We start from the raw sequence: 16427 nt of genomic DNA, 5'->3' as shown, positions 1-16427 counted from the left end.
TTCGATGCTTCCTCTATAAGGAGAGAATAATTGGTACCTGCAGTTCATTTGAAATATGACAATGAGGCCAGAGGAAATGTTTAATTTGATCTTTGGGTCTCTCTCCATTCCAGGACACTGTTGCTGCGCACTGTTAAAATTGTGCCTGGTTTGGGGCACCAATGCCCTCATTGTCTCTAAAGGGTTAAGTTTAAACCCTAGTTGCCTGGCATAAATTGGGCAGGCAACTAAAATTGATTTGATGCCAGAAGTACATCAAGATTGTGCATTGCTTTACAGTTTTTTGACTTCTCACTGGATTCAGGGTACAGATGAGTCTTGGGAGTTAAAATCTTCTGGGCTGCACACTGCCAAGATCCAGAATGGTTTGATGCACATCTTGGCCCTCATCCATCGCTGGGTCAAAACCCTGGAACTCCCTCCCTAACAGCACTGTGGGTGTACCTACACCACATGGACTGCAGCGGTTCAAGATGGCAGCTCACCACCACCTTCTCAAGGGCAACTGGGGATGGGCAATAAATGCTGGCCCAGCCAGCGAAGCCCACATCCCATGAATGAATAGAACAAAAAGTTCTCACCATGAGTTAAAACCGGAGCTTTAGGAAATAAGCTATTATTTTTAAGATTGCTATTTTGAGCCAGGATCCCTTGTGATCTTATTTTGCTATTACTGTAGTAAATGTGCAGGTGTATGCTCACTTTATGTTGCAAAATAACATACTTTATACAAACAAAGGTTGGCAGTATCTTACCAGAACTATTGTGACATGCAGGGAAATTGTTACGTTTACTCTAAATAGTATAGAATAAATTCAGCAACCACAGTGGGATGGTTTTTCCAGGCCTTTGTGGATGGAATGCGAGGTGGAGGAGCTGGCAAAATTGCATAGGAAGGTGTCGGGAGGGGAGTCCAATGTCTTCCTACTGCCATGCCATATTGACGGTGATGAGGAAGACCCCCAGCGATAGGACTTCTGCCACCCTGAGAAAATGATACTCCTCACCATAGTTGTCTCTGTCTACATGCTATTGTTGTGCCATCTAATGTGTTGGGTGGCCTCGACTAATTGGAAGCTGTATTAGAGATGGTCAAAAAGTTGTTGACCATCATTATCAAGATTTTTGTTGGAATATATTTTGTCAAGGAAATGAAAAATTGCACTAAAAAAGCCAAAGCTTCTTCAAGTCATATATTGGCTTGCCTATCAAAAAGCTAGGCCTTGGGATAAATAGTTTAAAAATACAAAATATTGTTGTTTGGGGTACTGCTAATTTTTTTTGTGGTCTTAAAATTGTTCCTTATCCCTTAGCTCTGAAGCTGCCAGCCAAAGTGGAAGGTATGTGTCCCAATATTCCCTCCCTGGAAAGTTTGCTGGAAGAGATCATGGAGCTGGCGGAATCTGGGATACGCTACACTCAGATGCCCCATGTGATGGAAGTCATTTTGCCTATGCTGTGCAGCTACATGTCCCATTGGTGGGAACATGGGCCCGAAAATAACCCTGAAAAGGCAGAGCAGTGTTGCACTGCTCTAACCTCTGAACACATGAACACCCTCCTGGGCAACATTCTGAAGATTATATCTAACAACTTAGGCATTGATGAAGGAGCTTGGATGAAGAGATTAGCAGGTACTGCTATTGCTGATCAGTACATTTAATGAATGTTTCACATTATCAGACTGATTGCCAGCTGGGATGTGAAAATCAGGAAATTCCCGCAATGCTCCTCGAGATTTTTGGCATGCCTACTGAATCGGTGGAAAATCCTGGGAAGCCATCCATAATTTTCTAGTTGGCATTCCCAGTGGGGCGTGGGGAAAGTTGAGGCCATGCGTTTAGAGATTTGACCATATAAATAAAAAGATGTCACAATTAAAGAGCACTTTATTCCTTACTCACAAAATTTGTTTTGCTAACTGTGGATATTTCTTGCATCTCACAGGGTAAAAATTTGCATTTGTTCAAGTAGCCTTCATTTATAGGAATGCAGTGTTTTTCTTCTCCACTGGTCAGATGATGTTTGGGCTGCGATGTATAATTAATAGTGCTTATCTGCTGTTCAGAACACACCATTCTTATTGTTTACTTGAAGAAATTAGTTACAAGGACTGCCAGATTTTCTAAAATGGAAATATTCAATTTGATTGATGAAACAATTAGAGTTTGTGTAGTAAGCCAAGAATGCAAAAAGAATTACTGCAATAGACTCTTCATTATTCCCCTGTGGATGAGTTAACTTAGTTGTTTTTGCTGGAATCTGTTCCACACTCCACTACTCCATGGAGAAGGGGAAGTTTCCTCTAATCTCTCATCTCACTTGAGGCGTGTTACTTGTAACTAATTCTTACAGTTTACTGCATGAAGGTTTCTATACTGAAGGAGTGTCAAGTGAATCACTGTGTATTGAATGATAATCATAATAATTCTCAGTACGCAAGTTGTTAATGAAGAAAGTCTGATTTCACTTGGAGTTTGCTCTCTGTGTGGTTATAGTATGGTATGATACAACACAGAAGGATGTCATTTGGCCCAGCATGCTTGTGCTGGCTCTTTGGTAGACCTGTACAGAATTGGCCTGGCCATAGAAGACAGAGGGTAGCAGTGGAAGGGTGCTTTTCTGAATGGAGAGCTGTGACTAGTGGAGTTCTGCAAGGCTCAGTGCTGGGACCTTTGCTGTTTGTAGTATACATAAATGATTTGGAGGAAAATGTAACTGGGCTAATTAGTAAGTTTGCAGACAACACCAAGGTTGGAGGAGTTGCAGATAGTGAAGAGGGTTGTCAAAGGATACGACGGGATATAGATTGGTTGGAGACTTGGGCAGAGAAATGGCAGATGGAGTTTAATCCGGACAAACGCGAGGTAATGCATTTTGGAAGGTCTAATACAGGTAGGAATTATACAGTAAATGGCAGAACCCTTAAGTGCATCGACAGGCAGAGGGATCTGGGTGTACAGGTCCACAGGTCACTAAAAGTGGCAACACAGGTGGATAAGGTAGTCAGGAAGGCATATGGCATGCTTGCCTTCAATGGCAGGGGTATTGAGTATAAAAGCTGGGAAGTCATGCTGCAGCTGTATAGAACCTTGGTTAGGCTACACTTGGAATATTGCATGCAATTCTGGTCGCCACATTACCAGAAGGATATGGAGGCGTTGGAGAGGGTGCAGAGGAGGTTTACCAGGATGCTGCCTGGTCTGGAGGTTATTAACTATGAGGAGAGGTTGGAGAAACTCGGATTGTTCTTACTAGAGCGATGGAGATTGAGGGGCAACTTGATAGAAATTTACAAAATTATGAGTGGCATGGACAGCGTAGATAGTCAGAAGCTTTTTCCCAGGGTGGAAGAGTCAATTACAAGGGGATATAGGTTTAAGGTGAGAGGAGAAAACTTTAGAGGAGATGTGCAGGGCAAGTTTTTTACACAGAGGGTAGTGAGTGTCTGAGATTCACTGCCAGAGGAGGTGGTGGAAGCAGGTACGATAGTGGTGTTTAAGAGGCAGCTTGACAAATACATGAATAGGATGGGAATAGAGGGATACAGACCCCGGAAGTGCAAAATGTTTTAGTTGTCGGGCAATATGATCGGCGCAGGCTTGGAGGGCCGAAGGGCCAGTTCCTATGCTGTACTTTTCTTTGCTCTTTCTTTCTTTGTTCTATCCAATTAGTCCCGCTCCCTTGCGGTGTTCCCGGAGCCCTGCAAATATTTTCACTTCAAGTATTTATCCAATTCCCTTTCAAAAGTTACTGTTGAGTCTGATTCCACCTGTCCTGTCAAAAACTGTAATCCAATGTTTTGCTTCTGACAGTGTTCTCACAGCCAATTATCAGCAAAGTGAAACCACAGCTACTCAAAACACACTTCCTGCCCCTAATGGAGAAGCTGAAAAAGAAAGTGGCCACAGTGGTGGTGGAAGAGGAACACCTTAAATCAGAGGGCAGAGGAGACATGTCTGAGGCTGAGCTGCTAATTCTGGATGAATTTACTGTGCTGGCCCGGGATCTTTATGCTTTCTACCCACTGCTGATTAGATTTGTGGATTATAACCGGTAATATATTTTTTAAACCTTTAAGAACACACTGATTTAAGGGTGTAACTGTTGTTAAAGGAGTACTGCCTTCATGAGCAAGTGTCTGGAAAAACATTTTCATTCATTTACAAAGAAACAGCCTAATGACCCAAACCATGGCAAACGTTGTTGGGCGTGATGTCATTATGATGATGTTATCATAGAGTGTTCATCCACCAGCCCCTGCATTTTTTTAAATGTCACAATGACTCACCATAGGGAAATCTCCCACATTGAATCCGAAGCTACAAACAGTGAAGGGCACTATGCAACCCATGATCGATGTAGTGTTCCCTATTGTAACCACCTTAGGCCAAATGTTGGAAAGAAATGGAACTAGTATGAAAAGTATATTTTTATGTAGATATGAGGCATGTACTGTTAAACACTTTTTAATGCATGCTACTTGCAATATTCATGTCTGTTGTCCTGGAACAGTTTACGTTATCCCACAATTTACCCAGCACTGCTCCCACTCCATCACCGTAAGTTTGCTAGAAGGGCAGTGGAAATGTCCTTTATCTGTCTTGCTGCACCTCTGGTGAAGTAATGGCAGTGGAGCTGGAGTAGCCTTGAGGAAATTCTGGTATACAGTAAAGCCCAGCCATTTGCAACTTGCTTGTTCGCGAATTCAATTACCCGTGCTTTTTACTTTGTAGACAGCATTGTCCATCACGTGAGCAATGCTCACTTATCTGCGGTTTTCCCGGGAAGGCAGCAGCCATTATGGAGTGGCCAGAGCTACAATAATGGCTCTGTTCAATTTTAAATCTTCACTAGCTCTATGCCTATAAACCTGTAGCCTAGTTTTTCCATCCCTGTAATTCTTAATTAACCCTTTCGAAAGAATTCAAAGAATCCATGCACATTGCACACTTTGGTAATCTCTTGCCAAGTGATGACACTATGCTCAGAGGCTCCATCGTCTGTCCTGTACAGGTACTGCACCACATTTTTGCTGGAGGGTCCAGCATTGCCTTCACATGGCTGGAACAGAGCTAATTGAATCCCATTCAAAAACATGTTCCCCCTTCACGATTTCACCATTTGCGAGATATCGCAGGAACGTAATCCCCACAAATGGCGGGAGTTCACTGTATATTGTATACAGTGTGTACATGCAGGTCTTTTAACCAATAATCAATTAATCAAAAGAATAATCTCAACTTTGAACATACAACAGTGCTAGTTTCCTGACTGGCTACTCCTGGCGAGTAGCAGTGCTCACAGGGAGTGTTGATCCGGGTTTCGTTCATTTTTAGTTACGTCCCTTTTAATGCAGTAACTTATTAACACTGCGAATCTTTCGACTGGCCGCTTCTGCGACTAGCTGCGATATAGCAAACCCACTTTTCCACCCATTAATTTGAATGAATGGATATTGTGGGGCTTTCCAAACCAACCGCACCTTTCCAACATTTTTCCTTTCCAAGCTGGGGTTTCAGCCTTGATTGTCACGCAAGTACGGAAATGAATTAGAGCTCCATGGCATGCCCACAAAATGACTTTTTCTTTCATTTTAGTGCAAAATGGCTCAAAGAACCAAATCCTGAAGCAGAAGAACTTTTCCGCATGGTGGCTGAAGTATTTATTTACTGGGCGAAATCTCATGTGAGCACAATATGCAATTATGAGGCCAACCTTTTGGAATTTTTACTAAAACAACGATTTGAGTGTTATGTATTTTCAGTCTCACTTACTGTCAATATATATTTTTCAGAATTTTAAAAGAGAAGAGCAGAACTTTGTGATACAGAATGAAATCAACAACATGTCTTTCCTCATCACTGATACAAAGTCCAAGATGTCAAAGGTTCCAAATTTGTTGTGAATTATTTTGAGCTATAGTGCCATATGTTTTAGAACAAGTTTCTGTTCTTTGGAGTTGCATTGGAATTAAAGCTACAGTAGTTTATATTTTTCATATTTTATTTGTTCATGTATTGTGCAGACATTAATTCAACTGAGCAGTTTTGCTGACTTCACCTTGAGAGGATTAGTAAACATTCAATTAAACCTGACAGATGCTTAATTTTCTTTGTATTCTGCAATAGCAAGTTTAATATTAAACTAGGTGAATTATTTGCTTATTGTTACCTAATGAGTGCACTGATCTGGGCTCAAATCCAATGCAGCCCAGTGGATTGGAAATCTCCTGTCTCTAAGAGTTCTATGTGAAACAAATTCAGGCTGTCCTTATATGAAGTGTCCATACTGTGTGAAGATACTCGTAATTTGGCATCAGCTGGCGATTAATAGGGAATCTGATTTTTTTTCTCCACAGTTCTCCATGGCTCCATTCTACTTCTGTAATCTCCTTTCAGTCATCCATCCTCATAATTCCTGGTCCTTTGGTGCGCCTCCCCTACTTCTGCTCCACAAACGGTGGCAGAATCTTCAGCTGCCTTAAGGCACTGATCTTTTGAAAAATATGATAACGGCAACAATTTTCTCTTTCAAATAAGCAAACGTTAACAATAACTACTATTTTTCTTCTTGTGTTATCCACAGGGCGGCGTGTCTGATCAAGAGAGGAAGAAGTCAAAGAGGAAAGGAGACCGCTATTCTCTTCAAACTTCACTCATTGTTGCAGCATTGAAGAGACTACTGCCTATTGGGTTAAATATTTGTGCACCTGGTGACCAGGAACTAATTTCATTAGCTAAAAATAGGTTTAGCATGGTATGCAGACTACGACTTAAGATTTTATTTTTTCCAAGTTATGTTTTGTCTTCTTAACATCAATAGGTATCAATATATATCGGCAGGAACATCAATAGCTGAGTCTAAAGCCTAGAAATTACTCTGCACCTTTTACTTATCATGTACACTAATTGTGTAGTAATGCCCGGTAATTTTGTTTCTGAGCAACCGCTCTAGTTTTTATTTATTGCTGTGTTTAAAATTCTTCACAATGTATTACCTTCAATAATATTGCCCAGTCTGTGCAATATGGTGTGCAGAGAGGCTGATCATTTCCATTTAAGGGAATATCTGCCCAAATTCTTGTACCTGTCAGTTTGCAGACGTTGTGCTGTAACATTTCAAAAAAGCATTGTAGCATCACAGGGATGTGTCTTTGTGCCAGTTGTAGCATTTGCACCAATTTAGGGATTGCCTAATAACTTACATTTGCTTGGCACAGGATAAGAATTGGTACAGTTACAAGATGAGTTAGTACACCAAGTGATGAAGGAAAGCAGAAAGAACAGCACAGGGTGGTCAGGAAGTTAAGGGAGCCACTGAACTCGCACATGTAGGTCCCACAGATACCCCATGTATGCAGGGAAGTAGAACTTTTTGAGTCTCACTGAGGAACATTCCCTCAGGAGGCTCATAAAGTAAGACTTGCATTTTTATAGTTCCTTATGATATCTCCAGATGCTTCATGTACAACGAACAACTTTAAAGTCCAGTGATAATTAGGTAGATACATGTCGCAATCATGTTGTGCATAGTAAAACCTCATGAGCAATGATAAAAATGATCTATTCATCTGCTTTTGTGGATTTGGCCGTGGAAGGATGCAGGCTAGGCTATCAGGAGAATTGCTTGCTCTTTTGTAAATAGTGCGAATGGGATATTTAACCTGTAGCAATGTAGTACATCCTCAGTATTGCACTGTGCTACTACCTTCTGATTTAGAGATAAAAGTCCTACCAACTAAACTAAGCTGATGCATGGCTATGTTGAATAGGAGGCTAGTGATCGACCTGATGCAAGATGATCAGCAAGCATAGTGGATTTCATAGTTTACACCCTGCAAATCATTGAATTTACTGATACCTTATTCCACTGTGTTAATGTTAACATCCAGTTGCATATGAAGCAGATGCATCAACAAGACATGGAAATATATTTGAATTATCACTAACTGAACCTACATTACTATTTATTTCCCTATATTAATGCAATGGCTTAAGCAGAAGTGATTTTGCTCCATCAAGGTGCATCTGATGTGTGACCACCGTACAATATGATGAATGTCAGTGCATGCTATCTTGGAAGCTCACATGATACATTCCTTTCAAGTCATTTTGGTTATTACTGTTGCTTAAGTGGGAATCACTGATGTGGTGCTTGGAGGAATCTTAGAATAATAGGATGGAACAGCACACAAGGAGGCATTTGGCTCATCGTGCCTATGCCAGCACTGGTCTCTCAATGCAATCATGGACAGTGACAACATTTTACACCACCTTTATACTCCTACAGTGTGCATATGTGTGAGTGGAGACTGCCATTCCTCATCCTTTCAATATGCAATGAAGTAGATAGGAGAACCAGAATCATCATAGGACATGAAAGTGACATTCTTGAAGCAGCACTTCAGATATTAGCATTGATCAGAATAGGAGGGTTGGGGACTGTCTTGCAGAGGTTCTCCTGAACCATTGTGAGGAGATTGATTTGCAGTTTTCATGGACAACTAGATCAAATGATAAAAAAAGCAATCTCTAAACTATGTAAAAAGTGGCATTTAACGTTTATTACAATCCCCATGGAGACCAATAACCGATTTCCCATGGAAATTCATCGATGGACAAGATCTCACGTTTTAAGTTATTTACTGCAACAGGCAAACTAAAATAAACGGTCAAATATTACTTAACAGACAACTAATACAGCAAACTAAAGAGAAAGGTACTTTCACATTTCCTAACTACGCAAACTAAAGAGAAAGGTACTTTCACATTTCCTAACTAATGCAATTATGATACATCTTACAACCCCTTTTGCTGTGTGCCGCTCTTCTGGCACATGTAGAACATTGTAGTAACCATTCCTATGTGATTCCCAGCTCTCCAGCAGGCTCACTTCTCCCTGCGACACTAGTTTATAACTCCTAGTGTTCTTCGAAAATATTTACACTCATCCAGATCCAATTTTCACCAGCGAGGCCTCTTGTTCCTAAAATCTCCAAAAATCCCATTTGTTTTCAGAATCACAGAATTTTAATGCCGCAGAAGGAGGCCATTTGGCCCATCATGTATGCACTGGTTCTCCAAATGAGCATTCTGACTTAGTGTCATTCTCCTGCTTTTCCCCATACCCCTGCACATTATGTCTATTCAACTAATCATCCATTGGCCTCTTGAATGCCTCGATTGAACCTGCCTCCACCACACTTCCAGGCAGTGCATTTCAGAACCGAACCACTCACTGTGTGAATAAGTTTTTTCTCAAGTCACATTTGGTTCTTTTGCAAATCACTTTAAATCTGTGCCCCTCGTTCTTGATCCTTTTACGAGCGGGAACAGTTTCTCCCTATCTACTCTGTTCAGCCCCATCACGATTTTGAACACCTCTATCAAATCTACTCTTAGTCTTCTCCTCTCCAAGGAGAACAGTCCCAACTTCTTCAATCTGTCTACGTAACCAAAGTTTCTCATCCCTGGAACCATTCTTGTAAACTTCTTCTACACTTCTCTTCAATGCATTCACATCCTTCTTATAGTGTGGCACCCAGAACTGTACACAATACCCCAGCTGAGGCTAACTAGTGTCTTATATAAGCTCAGCATAACCTCCTTGTTCTTGTATTCTATGTCCCTATTAATAAAGCCCAGGATACTGTATGCTTTATTAAATGCTCTCGCCACCTGACCTGCCATCTTCAATGACTTTTGCATATATATACCCCCCACCCACCTCAAAAGGGCCTTATGTTACTTGTTCTTTGTTGTTCTTTCATAGAGTGCTTACCCTTGTTCTACTCTTAACACATTCTGCTTTCTTACCTTTATGGCACTATCAGCACTTCCTTTAGCCCTTACCATTACCATTAACAGTCCCTTTGTCTTTTCATCCATGATATCTTTGTCAATCTCTCCTTAGCCCCCACCTATCGCTGGCCTTCTTTCCAGCTTCACCTGCTCCACCCCCTTAAACAGTACAAATTTCATCATATTTTTACCTTTCTTTAGCTCTGAAGAAGGGCCATACAGACTTAAGGGTTAACTCTGTTTCTCTCTCCACAGATGCTGTCAGACCTGCTGAGGTTTTCCAGCATCTTGTGTTTTATTTCAGTCCTGAGGTTGCATTGTCTGTCATCTCCAGTCAATGAAGTTTCCTTTTACCATCAACTATAACATGTTCCTTTATTGTTAGATATTCTGTGGTCCTCCAAACTTAGGCAATCTCCTACTATTAACTCAAACGTTGAGTACTTTGCTTGGTCATTTTCTACAAGTTTTTGTCTAGATGTTCAGTTCCTGTGGGTACCCAGCACTGACTCACTTGCTCAATGGTCTCACTTTATGTTGACTAAACCCTTTATTTGTGGAAAGTGTTGACCATTTAAGTGATAAATTATGTTTTGCTTTTCCCTTAGCCTTTCTGTCTCAGCTTTCTGGGACTGGTCCTTAAACTGCACTCTCTTTTGGCTTCTTGTATCCCTTTTTTACAATGGAAATTGCTCTGCAAGCAGCTGAAATGTGATATGCCATGTTGTTTAAGAGAGTTAAGTACCTGGTTCCCTCTTTGAACAGGCATTTAGCAGCATTACTGTTGATGAGATAAAAACAAAAAACTGCGGATGCTGGAAATCCAAAACAAAAACAGAATTACCTGGAAAAACCAGACCTGCTGAGTTTTTCCAGGTAATTCTGTTTTTGTTACTGTTGATGAGTCTATATAGGATTCCAATTCCTTAGTACTCCACTAATAAAAAAATGGTTACATCAGCCAATAAAAATCTTAAGCAACAATGCATTAAGGGTAATTTCTAGGCTTGGATTTCTAATGCATTAGTGGTTCTATTGGGTGAAACATGATAAATAACAATACAGGGGAAAGATTGCACTACTCACTCCTGTTGTTAATAGAGTTGTACAAACACCTGAGGGAGACTGCCACACTGACAATTGATGTATTGTGCCTCAGAAACAATTGGACCCGTGAAACTCTCAATGATCCAAAACATCTCGTACAAATATTTTGGAAAATTAATTTTAAGACATTGCTGGAAAATACAACATTGCTGCTCTACAAAGTGTCCTTGTTGTTATTTATTGATGCATCATGAGAGAGTTACATGATGTGGGTCTTTTGAAGGTAGTTTGCTGAAACTTAATTATTTTTCCTTCTTAAAACAGAAAGACACAGAAGATGAAGTTAGAGAAATAATTCGCAATAATCTTCACCTTCAGGGGAAAGTAGGTTCCTGGTGTTACTGTCCACTCGCTAAGCAATTGCTGTTTTATGTGTATTTGTGAAATTGCTCTCTATTGATTGCACTGCTATGCTCAAGCATGAAATATGTACAAGTTTCATTACAGTCACTGTTTTGTTATAAGATCTTTTATCTGCTCATTTCACACGTCTGTCTCTCTCTTCCTGCATGCCTGCATGCTGCCTTTCAGTATCAAGCCTTTATTTTTCAAGGGACTTCTGAAGAGACATAGTTCTGAAATGGATGCAGAACAAACCTTCCAAATCCATCTCAAGACTCAATAACTCAGGTCCAGATTTGACAGCCATTATATTTATAAAAGCTTGACCATGCAAAAACACTCTGCTCACTGGGCATTATTCTCAGAAGTCAACCAGCTTCTTTCTCAGCACTAAAAAAAAAAACCTCTTTGAACACATGCCCACGAAGAGACACCCAGTCAGAGCATTTTGGGATGTTGGTTATTAAACCCAGGCAAGGCCTGAAAGCGGAAGAGACTATTACTATGCATGGTTTGCTTGGGTGCTACAAGCTGTTTCTAGATACACAGGGTTGTCATGTAAGTCTGAATAATTTGCATTGGTTACTAATAAAAGGAGATGCTAATCTTCTGTGGGGTGTTGATGTTCTATTGTTTAATTTATTTTTCAATAGAACTGTGCTTTTTGTGTATGTTTATAAAATGACTTGCCATTGTAGAATGTGCTATCACAATTTATATTTTAATGTTAGAAAATGTATTATTTGAAGTTCAGATGTGAATGAATTGATATTGTTCTGTATATAATTGGTCTGCAGTGCTGTGAGAACAACACCTCAGATTTGGATAAGTCACTTTTATCGCGGGATACCTTTTTGATTCTCTTACATTCGTATTGTGTGTAAATTGATGTTATTCAATCAGAATTTTTCTTGTAGAATGGCCTTAAAAATATGTCAATTTACAGGAATTTGCTTTCTGTGTTTCCAATGGTTTTAGTGCTTTATCTTATGTAACTTATACATTGTGTAGATATGAGTTAGGGATACTATTTATAAATTAAGTGAATACATTATATGATTGAGTTTTAATATATACAAAGTTTGAAAGAAAACTTCTAAATAAGCCGCCTTTTTAATATAAATATCTAGAGTGCAATTTCCTGGACATTAATCACCTAATGACCTTCCGTTAACCTGCAGCAAATACATCACAGCTGTTAACATTTCAGTGTAGCCATAATTGGCTATCAATGGCACATACATAGGGAGCATCAGTGCCCAAAATAATGGGCTGGATTTATGCGTCAGTGGAGAAGCAATGGCACTTGCCACTGACCCTAAAGGAAGCTGCTTGCAAAGACCTAACAAACTCTGTAGTGTAGACTTCCCCTTTCCTGATGGCACTTCAAACCTAGTGCCAAATCATGGGGATCTCCAGGCAACCAGTAGCAATAGTGTCAGCAAGCAGGCTGTGCAGCCAATGACATTGAAGTATTCTCACAGGCAGCAACTCAGGAAGTTAAAGGGACTGAATCTCATTTTTTAAATTTAACATTTCAGGTAGCAAAATAAATTATTATGATTGGATTGAGATTAAAGCTAAAATATTATGAACAAATTTTGGAAAATATTATTTTAAAACTTTGTGCATTTTTAAAAATCATAATGGAGAAATTTGACATTCCACAAATATAAACTTATCTTTTCAGCAGTAATTATGAACTTAGTACACATTAAAAACACAGTTACACCTCATGCAACTAGATAAAGCTTTTGCAAGGGTTTTTGACAGCGAGACTAACAGCATAAAAGTGGAAGCTTTCACCAATTCAGCTTGCTTAGGGATTTCACTCTCAGGGACCGCAATAGCACAACCTCTAGGAGTAGTTTAGAATCACTGACAGCAGTTTCTGCATTTCTGTATTATTCTGCACAGATGCAGCCTCCCAAAGTTGCTGTCGGTTTCAAAGATCTAAGAGAGTAATGATGGCAAACACAGACCACTTCATCATCATTACCATCGCAAAATCTGGACTAGTGTCTGTGCCAAAAACACCTCCAGTCTGGAATAAAATCACTGGTTTAAATTGAACAATACAAGATGATAAAGAAAGAGAAAATGACAATGATCTCAGTGCTGTAATCTTAATCCTAATCCAAGATTCTAAAACCATTTTATGCCATTTGGATTTTCCTTTTTTTTAATGTTATCTGAAGATCTTGAGCTTTGGCTGCTTTGTAATCATTCCCACAATTTCATTATTTTTTCATATCCTGCTTCCTATAATGACATGACTGTAGTGTTCTGTTGTGGTGATATAGTGGTTCCTCATAGTCGTCAATCATTTAACGTCTTTTTAGCTTTGCTTTGACATTAACACTGTTTTCATTTTTGTGAAACTATATACACTATGAAAAGTTATGAATGTTATAGAGCAAATGTAAGGCTTTAATTTGATTTCAGTGTTCAGATAATATTCAGAATTTGCTCGAAACATCACCCTTATAGCTTCGGATACCATCTGAACTGCAGCTATTAAATACAGCCTTACTGCTCATTCCCAACAATCCATATTTCTAGATATGTATTACACTTGTTTTCTGTATTTTTTCTCCTTACTTTTCTGACTTACTATTTAAATTTGAATTGTTCAAACTCCAGAAGTGACTAGATTTTAACAGCAATGGGGTGAGTAGTGCAATAGAGTAGTAATTGAAAACATTTATTCATCTGTTTGGTTGGAGATACTGCATATAGGGTTTAGTATGAGCTTTAATAAAACAGATATACCAAAAGAATTTGTTTTGCTTTGTGAATGCTGTTGTGTATATCACTGACACTTCTCCCCTCCTACAGTTGGAAGATCCTGCCATTAGGTGGCAGATGGCACTTTACAAAGATCTACCCAACAGGAGTGAAGATACATCTGATCCAGAGAAAACGGTGGTACGTGTGCTGGATATTGCCAACGTGGTCTTCCACTTAGAGCAGGTCTGTGTTTTTTATTTTAAGATAAATGATTATAATTCAAATGCACAGAACCTCTGTGGAACTGAGCTTAAAGATAGAGGTTAAGTGGGGGGTTGGGCTGGGTAGCAATCACAGGAAGGGGATACAAAGGAGGAGCTGACAGCAGCTGGGAAGAGTTTTGTGGGATCTGCAGTGGCTCCTTTAAAGATAACTGGTTAAACTTCCACATGCCGGGTACCAGTGAGTGAAACATGCATGGCACACGGCTCTGCATGTTCGTGTGGTTGTATTGCATCTGGATCCTATGTACATTATAGAACCCCAATTTGCATGCTTTAACGAGGTGCGCATCTGAAAGAGGCAATGACTTTGGTTTTGTATTTCCAGGATTGCTTGGAAATTGCAACAGGTTTATCAGAAATAGGAAATACAGCAATCTTCAGAGCGTAATTACCTCATTATTATGACGTGGCAGGTGATACATGGCAGATGATGTGTGCCAGGTGGACCAAATCCACAAGGAAAACTTGGCTACGCTATCACAACGGTTTTGCAATTTGTATTATTACGAAAAGATTTGGGCACTGAATTCAGAAGTAATGAGTCCAATAACACCCTGTAGAGATTTTAAAAACTAAATTAAAATGTTTATTAACAAAAGAGAAGTTTTCAAGCACAAACATAAGATTACAGTTACTTAACATTATAGCAAATCCCAAAATGCCTAATTAAACAGACTCCCAAATACACACCCCCTTTAAGGCAACAACCCAAAATAGATTTTAAATTTAAATAGCAAGCCAGCAGATTTATACAGCACCCATTTGACAGTGGCATTCCAAATGCTTTTCTCCAACTTTAGTTACTGGACACAGCAGACTTTTGCAAACATGACTGGAGGTTTCCCCAAGACTGTTTCACTCACTCCTGTTAGAACTTACATGCCCCCCCCCAACATCACCTTCCTTTTTTATATGTGTCTCTCTCTCTTTAATCTGTAAATTCTTTTGTTCTTTATGTCTTTAGAACTTTACTTTTCCCATAATATAAAAATCTTTCATGTTGCCAATGTGGTCAGTAACTTTTGGGAAAAATAAACATAATAACCTTGCCCTATTTATCTTGTTAGTTCTAAACATCCTACCATCCCTTTGAAACCCAAACAACTCCTTCACTTATCTACAAATGCAAATTTCCTTCACACGCTACATGCCAGGACCTCATCCATGTTTACTCATTAGCATTTCAAATGCCTTTTACCCCTAACTTCCTTTGATAATTTCAAGCTTGCAGCCTATCTGACTCTAATTTAATTAAATCTCACAGATAGAACCAGCTACACTCACACCCATAAACCTACTTTACAATAATCCACAATAATATTATGAAAATTATTATAGTCTTGTGAAACTCATAAAGTCGTTGAATCCATCAGGTGTATCTATTATTACATTCTGTATGCTGTATTGCTGATGGATGAGGAAGTCCATTCAGCCCATCTTCGTTCATCAACTTGAAACGACCCTATACTCCACCCATTGCTGCATCTAGTTGTTTCTTAAATTATTGCAAGGTTTGCACATCCACTACTCTGCCCAGAATTACATTACTAAGATTCAACTTCAATCCCCAATTCCCAATATGAGCAGGGAGTGCCAGAGTGTGGGGGGCAGGATTAAAATGGAAGTCGCATCCGGCTGAGTGGCATCCACCTCCACTTCCTGTCACATGCCATTTGCCCCAGACAGACATGGGTCTTACTGAAATGCAAAAGTTAGCGGCGATGATATCATTCAGACCTCAATGACATTTTAATGTGCAGCTGCATGTTTGGGGTTTGGTGCTGGCTTTGCCAGGGAAACCTGGCATCATTCAGGAGTAGACCCTGGCCCAGGAGAGTGCCAAGAAGGTAAATAAGTTTAGTATTTCACTGTCTTGTTGAGGCCCAGGAAGAGTAGGAGTGCACCGTCATGCCGTAAGGAAGCCTTGTGCCTCTGCTGTTCTCTACTTCTCCTTTTCCCTAATTGTGATCCCTTCCTCAGTTTCTCCTCACCACAGCACTCCCCCATCCCCACCTTCCCCCCCCACCCCCCCCCCCCCCATCCCCCCATCACCACCACCACCACCACAGCAAAGCACATACCTTAGATACCCAATGGCAACCTTCTATTGTGGAATTACCCTTTCCTACCTGCTGGCCTCCACTGCAGGTTGGTAAAATCT

General features: G+C 39.9%; 1 protein-coding gene across 1 annotated transcript in view; it reads left to right on the top strand.

The window, feature by feature from the left end:
• ryr2a (ryanodine receptor 2a (cardiac)) overlaps positions 1-16427 on the top strand; it is an 806696-nt gene that overhangs the window by 657618 nt on the left and 132651 nt on the right. The window contains exons 67-73 of the mRNA XM_041213076.1: positions 1314-1634; positions 3816-4056; positions 5601-5688; positions 5798-5890; positions 6589-6759; positions 11175-11234; positions 14091-14225. Of these exons, the coding sequence (XP_041069010.1) occupies positions 1314-1634; positions 3816-4056; positions 5601-5688; positions 5798-5890; positions 6589-6759; positions 11175-11234; positions 14091-14225 (1109 nt within the window). The remainder of the gene's footprint in view (positions 1-1313; positions 1635-3815; positions 4057-5600; positions 5689-5797; positions 5891-6588; positions 6760-11174; positions 11235-14090; positions 14226-16427) is intronic.

Source organism: Carcharodon carcharias, chromosome 2 (assembly GCF_017639515.1).
Source record: "Carcharodon carcharias isolate sCarCar2 chromosome 2, sCarCar2.pri, whole genome shotgun sequence".
In the NCBI taxonomy this organism is placed as follows: domain Eukaryota; kingdom Metazoa; phylum Chordata; class Chondrichthyes; order Lamniformes; family Lamnidae; genus Carcharodon; species Carcharodon carcharias.
The sequence above is the reverse complement of the archived record's forward strand: the minus strand, read 5'-3'. Positions and strand labels throughout refer to the sequence as shown.